Source organism: Camelus ferus, chromosome 5 (genome assembly GCF_009834535.1).
Source record: "Camelus ferus isolate YT-003-E chromosome 5, BCGSAC_Cfer_1.0, whole genome shotgun sequence".
Lineage (NCBI taxonomy): Eukaryota > Metazoa > Chordata > Mammalia > Artiodactyla > Camelidae > Camelus > Camelus ferus.
Genome location: NC_045700.1, coordinates 28,453,158 through 28,469,347, shown reverse-complemented (window position 1 = coordinate 28,469,347; position 16,190 = coordinate 28,453,158). Strand labels below are relative to the sequence as shown.

Below are 16,190 nucleotides of genomic sequence, written 5' to 3'. Positions count from 1 at the left end.
AAGTAAACTTACGGTTACTGGAGGGAAAGGACGTGGGAAGGAATAAATTGGGAGGTCAAGATTTGCAAATATTAACTACCATATATAAAATAGATAAAAACCAAATTTCTGTATAGCACAGGGAACTATATTCAATATCTCATGGGAAATCAGGATTCTAGAAACAGAAGTTGCTCATTTGAAATTCTATGACTGTGTTGCAAGAAGGAAAGGAGAGGAGACCAGGGGACCAAATGTTTCAGCATGTGTTTAGAAAGGTTTTTTCGGTGGCTCCAACACTGAGACGAGCTGACCGGATAGGGGAGAGGGCCATCTTGCCAGTGTCTCTGACTTTGAGCTGCTATTACCTGATGTACACATGAGGCGTCACCCTTGTTGACCAGGAAGGGTTCCTGACCCTCTCAATTCACTAATTTTGCATTTAGCACCCTAAGAAGTGTCCTTCCCCCAAGAGAAAAAACTAAGCCACGTGGCATAGAATTTTATACTTTAAGCTGGAACATCTCACATGTGATGCATACTTCAGTTGGCCTCCTTTATGACACTGGTTAATGTATTTCACCTGAGGTCAGCTAAGAAACACAAACATGCATTTTACACACGCACTCATTTTACATTGTATAATTTAAAACCTTTATTTTCCCCCACAATTAGCAAGTGGGCTTCAAAGTAGTTCAATTGGAGGTTTTCTTTCTATGGTTGCCTTTCTCATCACCTACACTTTTGGTGAGGAAATGTCTTTCCATCAGGGGAAGGGTTAGATTTCATGGAGATGCTCTGAGCTAATCAAATAATGAGAGGGTCTGACCCAGCAGGCCCTGACAGAGTCGATGAGGTCAAGGAGTCCTTCCAGCTAAAGGCCCAGTCGGGTGGGGACAGCAGAAGCTACCACTCCCCTGGAGACACCAGCAGACTCCTCCTTGCAGAAGTGACAAAATGCAGCCCCTTTGATCAAGACGGCCTAACGGCCACGTAATCCCCTCAGTCCCTGCCAAGTCCCCTTCCTCAGTGACCTCGTGCAGGAGCACTTAGCTAAGCAAACAACTGGCTTCTGCTTTGGGGTCCAATGCGCCAAATGCAAGATTGGTCTTCAGTCGAAAGTTCACTGTTTACACAGTTGTTAGCTTGTGCCCCAGAGGGCTGGTCTCTGCCTCTCCCAGGGACAGAGGCATCATATCAGTGGCAGCACGAAGACCCAGGCCAGCACTGGGAGGTAGAGCGCCGGAGTGCCGCCACCAGACGTCCTCTGGGCGTGCATCACGGCAAAGACGGCGTTGGTGTGGTTGGTGGGTAATTCCACGTTGCAGATCATCCCTTCGCAGCAAGACCGACACTCCTGTTACCAGAGGAAGGGGAAAACAGGGGAACACAAAAGGCTTCTTCAGCTCTGAGGACGGACAGAATTAGAGTTGGTTTCTCGTTCATGAGTCATCCAGGTTTGGGGGCTCCCTTCCTCCCATTACCCCAAAGTAAGGACCATCTTGAGAGTCTTTTCATTTTAACTGTGATTTATCTGCATCAACCCAAGCATAAGCAAGAGAAAGAGGAGAAAGGGAAACTGAATAAGACCGCGTGACGAATCAACAATTCTTCCAAATGGTTGTTGGTAAGGAGAAACACTGGAAAATTAAAGCCAGGAACCCTCTGGACTGGTCGTTGGTTTCCTTCCTCAGTGCCACTTGTTAGGGATAGTGATGATGCTACCGTCTAACACCTGACTCCTATCACTAACACGGCAATGGATCACTACCTGTGGCTGCCGGGCAGTGAGAAAGCACAAGATGTTCTCAGGGGAAGCACCCTCCTGTCACGCTACCTGGTAAAATGCCTCAACCGCAGAAATCTGGACGGTCACAGAGGCGTCCAAGATAAAGCAGCCACATCAAATGGCTTCCAGGACGGCCGGGTCAGACAGAGTACCTACCTCGGTGGTGCTCAGCCATGGCCACACCCCTAAAGCAGCTCGGGGCACTTTAAAGACAATCCTGATGCCAGGACCTCCCGGGTAAGTGCTATTCCAGTCGGGCAAGGGCGCCCCACCCCAGCAACGGAGCCTGTAAAGGCTCCCCAGGAGATTCAGCTGTGTAGCCAGAGCTAAAAGCCATTGGCGGCAACCAGCTTCTGTACACAGAGGCTCAAACAAATGCGAAGATATCATGAAATTAACATACTTCCAAGTAAATTTTTCTCAAACGTCTCAGGAGTCTAGGCAGACGGAAGAGGAAACTGCTCATTTAAAATGAAGGAAGGAGAAAAATGAAAAAAGCTCAAGTGATCTAAGATATATCTGTCATTCACAAGTTGGGGTTAATCTTTCAGACTCTCACTTCCTCATCTAAGCAGAGGTAGTCAGTAGAGACAAGGTGTCCTTTGTAAAAGGTGTCACCATGTTCCTCTTGCCACCTTCCAGCTTCTCTGTGCAGTGATCTTGGTGATTTCTGGTCATAAACAGAATGTGTGAGCTGGGCGCTGGAGGGTCTGTCTCCCTCCTGGGCTTCTGGAGCTGACTTCAGACAGGTCACCCAAAGTCCAGGGCTTAAACCCCAGGGTGTAGCTCTGTAGCCTGAGAATTATCGTCTGTTTTCACTAACATTCCTCTTTGATGAAGGACAGAAAGTCTTCAACTTCTCTTTCATCTCCACTGCATCAATATAAGGGAGACTTTCCAAAAAGTGTACACATGTTTGACCTAATATTTATCCTTACTGCCCCTTTATACACCACCAACCATCACTAGCAAGACACCCTCAGACAAGACCTTTACAAACCCAGCCACCCACACACCCTCTTACCGTGTGCTCAGAGTCTCGGCTGTGGTGGCAGCCCACGAGATGACATTCACTTCTGGAGGCACACTTTTTGGTGATGGATGTACTCCGTCCATGACTGTTAAAGTGATGTACTGTCAAACAGTACTGGGTATCTAGGCAGGAAAGAAAAAAAAAAAAAAACCCTTCATTTTTCACATTGCAAAAGAGAAACATTCAACAAGCACTTGAGAAATGCCTAAAATTCAGGATGATCCTTAAGTTTCTAGGTGGCATTTTTGAAAAGGCATTCGCTTCTGAAGCACATTTGTATTTCTAAAATGAACATAAATGGGCAGTTATCCTTTGGAGGCAGGGAAAGCTCAGGAAAAACTGGGCAAGCTTTTCATCAAAACCATAGGTCTACTCATTTCATAAGAAAATGTCAGACTCTGTCTCTCCCCCAGGAGCACATGCTCTGTCACTAACATAAAATAGGAATTCCAGACGTAAAACAGTCGGTCAGAGCACTTCTTGTTGGGCTATTTGACATCTCTTTCTTATAATAACAGGCCATGTGGCAAACAAGCCCTGTGTGAGAGAGGGTGAGGAATCAGGAACCGAGCGTACCCCCTGAGTTGAGAGATAAAGGTGAGTGTGGCGGAAACTAAGGCAGCTAGTGAGATGGAAGAGCTCAGCAGCAGAGAGCACGGCTAGCTTGCAGGAGGGCCTGGGTTCGACCCCGGACCCGAGAGGCAAGGGGACTTTTCCTCCAAATGTTTCCATGTTTTCTTTGGTTAACTCTTAGCTTCAGCTCATTTCTAGAAGGAATTACACTTACACCTGTAACTATTCACACTTTACTACTTAAGGTTCTTTCCAGAAAGTGATTTCATGCAATATCCTAGGAAGTTCCACTTTGCTCTTATTCTGCAGTTATCTCAGGCCAGTGAGGTGCTTCTCGGTTTATTGAGAAGGGAGCACGGCAGGGATGCCATAGAATGAGGGGGCCCGGGCATGGGGGACTCGACAATACAGGGCAGCATGAGGGAGCACGCCGTGTGAGACCCTTCCAGCTCATTTTCTTTTCAGCAAAGTGGTAAGTGCGCTGGTATTTGGTAGGGTTGTTGTCAGGTTTAAGTGATAGTAACAGTATTAAGTGTGCACTCCTAACCAGGCGCACTGTGTATTCACTCAATTCACACAGTAAGCCTTAAGATAGGTAAGTCATTACAGTATCTTCATTTTTTGATAAAGAAAATGAGGCACCCTCCCACTGGCAGAAAGAGGTGGAAGGGAAGGTTCCAGCTGAGGCAGTTTTCTATGGTTCGCGTGTGTTCTGCCTCTGAGCACCCCTGGTGCTGCACTGGGCACTGTGTCGGGGGTTCCCCCAGAGCTGCTGGCTTCGGGGTTCAGCAGGAAAGGGAGCACCTGCACGTTCTGCAAAGGCATTTCAATTTGTTTCTTGAAGAGTTTGTTTCTGTTGGCCTTTTATACCTGAAAACCTTAAAACCAGTGCATCCTAAAATCTGAATAGCCTGACCTCCTTATAGTTCTAAGAGTTTTCCAGTTCCACATCCACCAGCACAACCTGTCTGCTTCACCTCCAAGTCTACAGGTATGAAGTCATTCAACTTCTCACCCCCTATGTTCTTACCACCTTAGTCCAAGTCACCAGCTTCTCCCACCCAAAGATGACGAAAGACCCCACTTGGTGTCCCCTTCTCGTCCTTATCTCCATCCTTTCTGCATCTCCCACTGGCCAGCCCCTTCCTGTTCACTGAAGAAGCCAAACCTGGTCTCTTGCAGCCTTTGCAGTTGCTGTTCCCCTTCCTGGCACGATCTTCCTCCCAATCTCCAGGTCATTTGAGTGTTAGTTCAAATGGACATTCCTTGGAGGAAATTTCCTAGCTACTTAGTCAAAGGCATCCACTCAACTATTTACTGCACGCCTGTTATGGGTCTGGCACTGGATTAGGCCCTGGGGATCTATTGGGGACTTCAAACGATGCTCAAATGTCTACTGAATAAATGAACGAGTTTCCCAAGCATCACTGTATGTCAAGAATACATAAACGTGCTTTGCTTTAGCCCAGAAGTAGGACTTTTCTAGAGGTAGCATCAGGCATTTCTGACATTCTTAGAATGCCTTCATCAACATTGTGGTTATTTGTTCTCACTGGTAAATACTGTTTAAGAAATTCTTCCTCAAGGCACACACAACTATAAATCCAGGATCTGCTGTCAGTTTTCATGTCCTTTCAGAGTAGTCTGATGTCTGGGTGTTCTTATAGAAATCAGATTTTTTTTTTTTTTTTTTTGACAAGAGCATCGTCAGCTTGTTGGTTTGCTAGTCTCATCATGTGCGATGCCTCTGCCCAGGGCCAGGTGAGCGAGAGCTAGATGAGGTGTGATCACAGAAGAGTCTTCCAAACTCAGCACACTTACTCTGCGGGCACCACTTGTCCTCTGCCCATCGATTACAGTCGTAATTGTCCCCAGCATTTTCACAGGTAAAACACTTGAAGCTGTTTGGAAATGGGGTAGCTTAAAAAAAATGTGAAGAGAAACAGTGTGGTTAAAAGATAAAAATTTCAAACATCAAATATGGTACAAAATTAGCAACTTTTACTAGAGCAAATGAAATTCACGGGTCATCATCCTTACATTTTATGATTCTGTGGAGCTGGGCTCAGACTTTGGGACATTTTCTATTTTTTTTTTCTTTAAATATTTTATCTGTGAATATCTACTATAGAGCGATGAGGATGATTCTATGAGCCACCTTGAATACCTATGGTGTTGGGCTGCGATGATGCAGAGCCTGGGGGTAAATGAGGGCTGAGCGTATGGGCAAAGGCGGTGGCAGTATTGGGACCAACACTTAGATATCTGATCCGTCCTCAAAAGAACTGGAGTCAGGTTAATCCAAGGTTGAGTTCTGCCCTTCTCACTAATGAATCGTATGACTTTGAACCTCTAAGAAATAATGTCTATAATAACAGTAAGGGTGAGGACCCCGATGGCTTGTAAGAGGTATTGGGAAGACTAAACAGGAGGCTGCAAGAAAAGCGTCTGGTAGAGTCCCTGCCACGTCAAACCGTGTGGTTTCCCTCCGTATGCACTTGCGTCACAGCTACGTTTAACTTCAAACAAGTAATCTCATTTGATAAACATCAGTTGTCCCCAAATCAGACTTTGACCAGGAATGTAACATTTAATATACGGATGATAGTAATTCTCAGGCCCTTAGACTCAGGTAAGGGTGTATTGGAAAGAATTATGAGCTGCTGGCAGCCTGGACTGAGAGCAACCAGTATGTTCTTTTTATCTTCAATGCTTCCCACCCCGCACCCTGCTTTGTATCTTACTTTGATGGGCAAGAAGTCAAAAGTAGAATAAATCTGACATTTCTCTATAGGCCAGAGTATCAAGCCCTGTGCGAAACTTTCAATTTTCCTATTTTTGGAGACTGAAACAGACAGAGATCAAGGTGAATCCCAAACCACCCCACTAGTTACCTGACCACAAGTTGAGTTATAATTAGAAAGCAGTGGATAGTACACATAAAGGGGAGGATATGTATCGATGTAGAAAACAAGAGTGAAACATCAAAACCTGAAGTTCAGGGGACACAAAATTAATTATAGCAAATACATTTCAGTTTTGCCTATGCAGAAAAGTGAAATAGGTAGGTAAATAAATAATGAAACAATGAAGTCCATTTTCACCTATTCAGTACAGTTTAAAAAAATACTAAACTCAGTGCCGGCGGGTGAATAGTTAATACATAAATTGGCACAGACTTTTGATTTAGTAATTCCAAGAATCAATTCTAAGTTCATTAGCCAATTGAAGAGGACGATGCATTTGAAAATAATTTCAATGAAGCATTAAGATTTAGCTTGCTTGTGATGGTGTGTGTGTGTATGTGTATGGGGGTCCAATGTAAAGGGGAAATAGTTAAATAAGCTACAGCCAGCAATATGATTACACAAATTAAATATAAGACATAAAAATACTTTCAAAGTCATGGGGAAAATATTCAAAATATAGTGAAAAGGAATAAAAGCTGCTGCAAAGTTAAATTTGTGTGATCTCAGTATGTCACATATTTAAAAACACACACAGAGGAAAATCAATGGAAAGAAATACAGTTGACCCTCAAACATTGTGGGGGTTGGGGCGCCGGCCCTCTCCGCAGTTGACAATCTTTGTGGAATTAATAGTGAGCCCTCCATGTGACCCCCCCCGTGGATCATGGAGTCCTGCAGTAACTGCCACTGAAAAAGATCCAGGTGTAAACAGACCCAGGCCGCTTAAACTCGTGTTCAAGGGTCAACTGCACTCCAAAAATGTAAAGAAGAGCTCACTCTGAATCTTGGGATTATGAACAGATTTTATTTTCTTCTGTATATTTCCTGTGTCTTTGGAATTTTCTATAATGACCAAATATTACTTTTTGCTTTTTTAAATAATTTTTTCTCATCATAAAATTGCATTAGGTTTAGAAAGTTCAAAATTTGTCGATAATTCAGATTTTACGGAAACTCTGTGTACTGACAGCTTAAGGCATGGCATAGACAATCTACCAAGTTGGAAATGTGTAATAAATGGTAGTTCAAGGTGTGTGGGGTATACGTGTGCACGCACGTGTGTAGTATATGTGTGTGTAAACACACTAATAACTGAATGTCCTAAATAACAAAACACAAAGCACAGGGCAGTAATCATACAGACCTCATTTAGGAGAAGTATAAAGGCAGTGGTTCCCAAACCCAGCTATGCGTCAATAGCACCGGGAGGGCTATCTTAAAGAGAGGACGACGGAAAAGAGAAAATAGACACTCTGCCTCTCACCCTCCTGACTGCTGCATCTCGGAGGAAGGGACCCAGGAATATGTCGTTTTAAAGGCTTTTACTGTGATTCCAATACTCGTCCAGGTATGGGGACCACCAGCATTCACATTTCTACCACAGAATTTTTTATCTCTAACAAAGTCTCTATAAAGTCTATCAGAGACGTTTTACTTGTCTGAAGAGACAGTAGGAGAGAATATATATATATATATAATATAATATATATATGTCTATATATACACACACATATGTGTATGAAATATTAATATTTATTATTCTATAGATAATTACACTATTTTCTTACTTTTTAAATTATTACTGGGGAAGTTGAGTTTCACAGCTTTTTCCAGTGGTGACTGTGCAGAATATTAATGAAAATCCAAGTAGTATTCCCCTTCAAATTTTACACATGCTAATCTGCTTTCAACATTGTTAATGACCATTTGAAAGAATAGCTAATTTATGCAGGAACGTCCCTTAGCCACATCCTTCTCTAAGGAAGAGATTGACCAAGAACACTGAATTTCCCCTGCTAGAGCCATTCTTAGGCACTGTGTTCAGAAGATCGTTTTAAACAAGAACTCCTCGGAGACATCAGCAGGAAGCCAAACCATTTTAAAGAAACAGAAAATTTCTGACACCATGTGTTAACCTTACCCATGGGACGCGTGGCGACTTTCTGGTTTATTCTGGGTATAAACCAAATGTTCCAGAAAAGGCAAAGTTACTATAGGTGGAAACAGGGACTTTGAACAGTCATCCCAAAGACGACAACCACTACTTACGGTCGAGAGGGGGCCGCACGTTATAGAAGTTGATGTTCTTGGCAAACGCCCAGTTTTCTGAGAAGATAAAGGTCTGGACCACAGCTAGAGCGAGGGCAGGGCAGAGCAGCAGCATTCTGACCCCGGCGTGGGAAAGTCCAAAACTCACAGACCTGCGGAGAAGACACTGGTTGAGTTTATCTGCATTTTACACAGCACTCATAGAGTATATTTTACTTCTGTTTGGAAAGCTTGATTATTCAAATCTATTCAACCATCTCCTTGTTCTGTAGGGCCAGCACCCTTCCCAATCAGGTAAGCCATCACTGCCTTCTACTGGTCAGGCCTCTGCACGCTGGTGGCCCTACGGGTTCCAGAGATCGAGCAGCAGCCCTGGCCCGGCGGCCCCCCTTCCCCTCGCGGCCCCAGGCGGGCCAGTGTACTTTGCGCTGAATCACCCAGTCTTTTAATAACTAGGGTCTGGAGGCACGCTCAGCTGGAGTCACTGAGCCTCCTACCTGAAACGCCACTCCGAGTCAGTACTTGGGCTGGATGAAGTCTGCAGCTTTTTAAGCAAAACTGGGTAGAAACACTCAAAGCTGGAGCAGTAGGAAGGACAGTGCGTAAGAGGACAACGAATTTGAGAAACAAAGACCCTGCTGGACCCCGGAGCACACAGACACTGAGAAGAGACACAGGAGTCACTGTGAAATGCCATCCCCACCCGCTTCTGTCCCCTCGGGAGCGAGGAGGCGCTGCAGGAGGTTCTGGAAGAAGCAGTTACAGCCGTCTGCATAACGCTGGTCCTGGCCCACAGAAGCTGCCCAACACTGTCATCGACTTAAAGCTGGCAGGGCTGGGACCCGTGAAGTGACAGGCATGCACACAGCACTGAGTGAGATGTTCCATCTTAGGCCGCACAGGTTCTGATTCCAGGAGCAGACTCACAGTCAGGAAATCTTCAGGAGAGATGCTCAGAGCTTGTGGCATCACCCCCGACAGGTTCTCTTTAACAAGGAGGTGTGGGCAGCAGGAAAAGGATGTGACTTGGAGTCCAAAGACCTCAGTCCAGGTGCTGGCTCTGCTATTTGTGAGCAGCCTGACCTGGGGCAAGCTCTTTAAAACTATTAACCTCAATTTCTTCATCTGTAAAGTGGCTTAATAACACCCGCCCTGCCCACACATTTGGCATCAAATAGAGGCTTGGGCAGGATTGCATGTGTAAGAGCACTTGTGATACAAGTTCTATGAAGATGTTGGAATCTTATGGTTCAACAATATTGGCTGAACCCATGTTCTGCTTGCTGACTCAACTGGTCTCAGTGGGTTTAGGGAGTTTTTCAAAGAAGAAAAGTTTGATCTCCACATCTCTGGGCATATTTCTTCACACAGGATATTCTGTTTGAAGCCAAGATAAGAATGTGTGCGTTCTAGGGCTCTTACTCCCTCCTCTCGTGCTGTGAGCACCGGCTTCACAGGTGTGGTTAGTACCACCTACCTATAAAGAACTGGCTATTGGACAGAATGTGGCCACAACGTCATACCATCCCTATAGATGGCTTCTGCCACTGAGAACTGAGGTCCTGCAGAAGTACCCAGGGTGAGAAACACCTGGTAAGTTTCACAAAACAGTGCTACACTTCCTACACTGCATTTTAGTTCAGTGCAGAATTGGCCCTAGTAATATAAAAAATACATATTTAGAAACCAAAATTGACCTTTCACAGTTACCAGGTTTCTAAATCCCATTCTTATGCTCTTTCTGAAGAAATGAACATTTAATGAACTGTGTTCTTCCTTACAGACAAGTGGTTATATCGACACAAATTCTGCTTCTCCTGTTCCTTTCTCTGAGTTGGACTGTTCTGTATTCATCATGAATCTGTAGCTGAGTAATGGATACTCTTTCTCTACATCAGTGGAGACTGTCTGAGTTGGGGAGACCACTCCCTCATCCACAAACCTCAACATGACCGTGTTCCAACAGAAACCCACAAGTGTCCCTGTAACAAGGAGAGGATGCTTAAGATCATAGATTCCATGTTACCTACATTCAAGTCCCTTTTGCATCCCAAAGCGACTACGGAACTTGAGACAATTAGCTCAAGCCTTCCACGCCTCAGCTACCCCCTCTGTAGATGAGGTGTAACAACAGTCCTTCCCTCCCGGTGCAGAGGGGAGGACTGAACGACACCATGCACACAGGGCTCTCAGCCGGGGCTGGGCACGTGGGTAAAGCCGTGTTTATTAAGCACTTTCTGTTCGGTGGTAAAGCGCATTGGCTCAAGTACCTGCCTTCACGCCTGTTATCTGTGCAGCATCGTGCAAGTTCCTTAACCTCCCTGTACCACAATTTCTGCATCTATAAAACGGGAGTAATAATAGTAACACCTTGTAGGGCTGTAGGAGTTAAATTAGTTAATACACATAAAGCACTTGAACTATCTAACTAGCTACGTGCTCAGCACTTGGCTAATTCTTACCAATAAGCATTATTATTATCAACAAATCCCCCACCCACTTTGGAATCACAAGTCAGAACCCTTCATTTTCCTCATGGAATCTCAGTGAGACAAAAGCCCATTCACTCATTCAACATGCCATTATTGACACTTAGTACATTACACATTTTTATCACTAGATCCCCAACAAGGTCTTTGCTCTCAGGCAGCTGGCATTTGAGAGAGAAAACAGGCAGTAAATCTGGAAAAAACCCATCGTTTCAGATCGTCATAAATTCTACGGAGGAAACAAGAGAAGGTGACACATTGATGACGCAGAGGAGCTGCTTTACATACATGGCGGGCCTGGACATCTCTCTGCGTAGGTGACATCTGAACAAGTGATTAAAACATGAGAAGAAAGGGTCCAAGCAAAGAATCAAGGGAAAAGAAACCAAGGTCCTCAGATGGGAACTCAGGAAGCAGCCAGGTGACTGGAGCACACAGAGAGGGGAACAAAGAGTCGGGGGAGGAGGGCAGGCCACACAGGCACTTACAGGTCACGGCCAGGATCGCAGAGCTAGCAAAGGCAAGAAATAGCTTAATTTCAGATTATCTAGGTTTTAAAAATACCAAGAAGCCTTCGTCTCTGGAGGGTAGTCGCTGGCCCCGAACTCCGAGGCTGATTTCTGGCTCCTGGAATTAGGGAATGCAAGTAACAGTGAAGAGAGAGGAATACAGCATTCCCCATACACCACACAGGCTCCTCTGGAGAGAAGACTTGAAGACAACTGAGGGAACGACACACCTGAGAATTAGACTTGGGTTTTGGTTTCTCCTTTCTTGGAAAGAGCACTGCAGGGAATGTAGCCTCACGACTATTATACAACCGAGGACAGGGGGCTCAGGGCCACCCGTGCAAAGACCCAGCACACTGCCTGGAACACAGCACCCCCCAGGCTGTGCCCACAGAGCTGCTGCCAGCCTACGGGAGGCGCCAACTAGTGAAAAACCACAGGAATATGCTTCCATACAGGCTCGATGTATTTCCATTTCCATTTTTAACTGAAATAGCAGTCTTAATCTATTAAAATTCTCCAAAACTGCAAAGGCCCTCTCCAAAACTGCAAAGGCTCTCACCTGCCAAATGAGGAGAAGTGCTAAATAACAACGTCTCATATTTTCCAGAGCAGGCTTCAGACCCTATTACTACTTACTGCTTTTCCCCTCAAGCACCTGCATTTATCTCTCTCTATTTTTCAGTGTATAGGTTTGTGTTAACATGACTGTTCTATTTTTCACAACCAAAAGACATGAGGGTAATGAAAAAGCAAATTACTAAATTATAGTATCTGAAGGTTGTTTTACATTTGGAATCATTTCACGGAGACTCTGGACTAAAAATCATCTGCTGAGACTTTGCTGAGTCGGCTCTTGTTGCAATCTTTCTTGTAGAACAAGGTTACAGCAGAGCTTGTGTTCTGCTCCAGAAGGAAAAAAAAAAATCTTCACTGCAAGTTAGACTAAACCGTCCTGGTACTTTCTCTAGGACCATCACATAGAGCAGAATTCTTCATATCGGGGAGGGGGGATTGTGAGCATCTCAAGGTTACTTGCAAAATTCTGTGTCCATGCACATATCTGCCGCCTGGGTTACTCTCTCAAAGGAATCTGAGACCTACCTCATGGTTAAGAACAGCTGCTTGCTGATTCAGAATTCAGCCATTGTGATTCGGCTTCTTGTAACTTAGATGTTTTCTTATCTTGACACTAAGAAAGCTCCACATATACCTTAGGTATCTGAGCCACACTTCTCAAACTCAAGGGTAGCTCCAAACATCCCTCCCCAGACCGAGCTCATTACCATCACCCACCTTTCCCAGAGAGCAGGCCTGGTCAGCAGCCCCTCAGCTGCAGTAGTCTTCCCTTTATTTTGGGAGTCCTCTCTCTTTGGAAAGTATACTAACTCTTGTTCCAGAACGCAGTGTGCGTCTGTGCCAGGAGAAGGAAGGGCTTCCTGGAAGGCACGTGTGTAGGGATACAGCAGGGACAGGCACCTCCCAGGTATTCCAGGGACAGCAGGCAGGCAGATTCCTAAATGCAGGAAACCCCATGGAGACTTTGGCCCATGACTGCCCGGAGTAAAGGACCTACAAGGTATGGTCAGAAGGATGACTATTCCCCAGGTCTGAGCCACAGTCATCATCTCGCTATACACATCCTTAAGGAATGTGAGGGCCTCAGGAAGTGGCACGTCCTTGACATCATAAGCTCTTTTGAGGTAGAAAAGGACCTACATTACTTTTTGTATTTCCTAGGCCTGCACTCAGTACATGGTAGATAATCAATAAATACATTTTGGTCTAGAACCAACACCATCAGCTATGACCTATAAGGACCACCTGTCATAACAAAGGTTGTGGGCAGTAAGGAGCTGGCAGAGCGTCCAATGATGACAAAGAAGTGATGGGCTCAAAAGGAGATCTGAAAAAGAGGAGACCAAACCAAGGCGGTGACGACCAGCACTTCTGGCACCATCGCTAAAAGCGAGTCAGTGCGCACAAGGCCGACCTCAACCGCCAATAAAACAAATGAATAAAATAGATAATTTAAGGGGTGCAGCTCTACCAAGTCCAACACGCCTCTCAACACTCGCATTCACACCTCCTGCAAGTGTTACTTATCCCGCAATGAGACGCTTTAATGACAAGCATTAATAGGCCTGGCCTCTCTTGTAAAAAGGAGAGAAGGCAAAGAGGGAATTCAAAATGAGTGCTGGAGTTTTACTCAGAAATCGTGGAAGAGATGAAGACACTCCTCTCAAAAGGAGAAATCTGCCGGAAAACTTGACCACCCACCCCCAGAGGGGCACTGCTTGCTCCTGGCTGTTAGGGGAAGTTGGCCCCTGGGGATATTCTGGTTCCCATCAAATTCAGAAAGAGCGTTCATAGATCTAGACTGAGACTCTGCCCCAGCATTTCCTTGAGGGGAACTGAGGCTTCAGTTGCTAACCTCACCTGGGCACTGAGAGTTCAGCTCCTAAGGCTCGGTTTTTACCTTCTCTGACAGGTTCTGTTTCTGGTACGTGAAGTGTTCTTTTTCTCCCCTAAGCTTAAATATTAATTTCATTTTAAAGATATTTAATTTAGCACTTCTGTGTGCCTGAAGCAAAATATAATAGAGAATTTGAGCTTATGCTCAATCCCTCCTCTTTATCTAAAAATACAAAATCTCCATGGAGTATCACGGAGTTTACTCTTGCATAACAACGTTCCAGGGGGAAATGGAGCATCATGGTTCAACCTCTCACGACAGCTTGTCCAAAACTTGAAAGTAGCATGATTGTAAGTCACGCATTCATACTAGGTACTGTGTTGAGCACTCAGTACACAACGGTAAGAGAGACAGTCCCTGGGCTATCATACGTTATTGGAGCCACAAAGTCAACATGAGCCGCCAGTGAGCTGTGACTGTCAAGAGTTAATACAGTCACCTTTGAGGGGGAAAACAATAGGCTTTAGATTCAGAAAGACCTAGAATAAAATTCTCGTTCTACACTTAGTAATCCAGTGACCACAGAGTTAAGAAGCATTGTCCCCATTTGCTGATAAGAAAAGTGAGGCTTAGAGCCAAGTAGGTACATTTTCTAAGTTGTGTGGATTGAGTACAATTACATAGGTAACTGCACCTTTTACTTAGATGCACTCAAGAAATGTTAGGAGTCTTCTCCCCCTACCCTCCTCCAGCTGCGTCAGACAACACTAGCAGAATAGAGATCAGATCAAGGGATACACTGCCCAACTCCATTCCACAGCCCACAGCAGCGGGACCAAATCTAGGAAACTGTGTTGAGTTCTATGCACTCATTTCTTAACAAGATTCAGAAGTTCTCTCTATTGCAACCAAGTGGAAGGTTGGAATGAATGACTGTCAAGGTTCCTTCCATTTCTAATATTCCATGATTGTGGGGGAAGGGTATTAATGGAGACTTCCAGTTATGCCATAGTCATAAATGTAATAATACAGTATTACCATGGTATTTCAGGTTCCTGCTGTATCCTTTTAAAGAATACAAAGTGTAAAGAAAATCCGACCAAGCACAGGATCAAAAACTCACAGAACGGAGCATCTCATTTCTAAACATAAAGCCGTACATTCTGCAGTGCTAAAGGCAGGAGTTTTTCCTACTACACGCAGTGTGATACAAGATAATGTCTACAACAGTGCTAATATTAAAAGAATTTCATTATGCAAATCAATTTTAAATCTAATCATGACTAATACAGGGCCCGTAAGTGTGTAATTTGGGTGAAGAAATTAATCAATTTTAAAGACATCTTTTTAAATGTGATTCAAGTTTTAAGAAAAAGCTAAAAGACACTTCCAAAGTAATAGCTTTTCAGCTGCATTTTTGTCAAACATAATTTTACATCTTTTTGAGAAGGCTTTCATGACACTGGAGGAGTAAGAAGGTAATAACTTCGCAGGAAAGAGATTAAAAAGCTTAGATGTTTAGGAGCTGGAAACTGGACTCCTTTAAAAAAAAAGAATCAAGACTGGTTTGCCATGTTTCACTGAACTACTTGGACAAACGGTAGGGACCTAATAAAAAGGACATTAATTGATTACATTTGAGAGTATCCTTCACCTTTTTACCCAACTTGCTTCTATAAATGATTTTTAGGAGGCTTAATCCAAGTCACATGCATTAAGATGCTCAAAATATGGAGTGAAATGGTACTGGCTGAGGATAAAGATGCTAACCCCTTCTGTGAGTGGGGTTCCTCTGCTGCGTGTTGCCCTTTGCTCTCTACTTCCTAGGAGACAAGGGAGACACACAAGGGACACGTGTTCTCATTATTTGATAAAAGAAAACTCTCCCTGATACTTGTCAAATTAATGGGCCTTATGCGTTTTTATATAGAGTACCAAACTATATCTATATCATATGGGTGATGCCTGAAATTTGTTTTGAAGAACTCCAGATGCATCCCTCACTTGGCCATTTCTTTAAAAAAGCCAAGGACATAATACTAAGAAGGACATAATACTAAGAGGTAATTTTATGAAGATATTTCCACTGTCAGGCAGGCAGATGACAGATATTTTTCCTGTGGGAGAGGGCTGTTTTTCAATTTGAGAGGAGGATATGGTAACTGGACGGAAGTCCTGCAGGTGAGCCGCAGACGCCCAGGTGTTTGGTGCATTGGTGGGCAATTCCCCAGGCAGACCTGCACGGATATAAACTCAGCGGCAACACAGGCTGGGCACAAAGGACGTCGTTTTTATGTTCCCTATCCTGGTTTGCTGTACTGAACTCAGCTCTTTTAATAAGCAATCAAAGATCTCATAATAGAAATTGAGGCTGAGCTGACCAA

The 16,190-nt window shown here is 44.3% G+C and overlaps 1 protein-coding gene across 3 annotated transcripts in view; it reads right to left on the bottom strand.

Moving 5' to 3' along the window:
- Positions 1-614: 614 nt before the first annotated feature.
- The window catches only part of LYPD6B (LY6/PLAUR domain containing 6B), a 175,053-nt gene continuing 159,477 nt past the window's right edge, over positions 615-16,190 (bottom strand). For all 3 annotated transcript variants that reach the window (XM_032479417.1, XM_032479418.1, XM_014561706.2), the window contains 4 exons: positions 8,393-8,544; positions 5,196-5,294; positions 2,793-2,923; positions 615-1,336 (listed from right to left, as the gene is read on the bottom strand). In XM_032479417.1, coding sequence (XP_032335308.1) covers positions 1,172-1,336; positions 2,793-2,923; positions 5,196-5,294; positions 8,393-8,507 — 510 coding nt within the window. In that variant the 5' untranslated portion in view covers positions 8,508-8,544 and the 3' untranslated portion in view covers positions 615-1,171. The remainder of the gene's footprint in view (positions 1,337-2,792; positions 2,924-5,195; positions 5,295-8,392; positions 8,545-16,190) is intronic.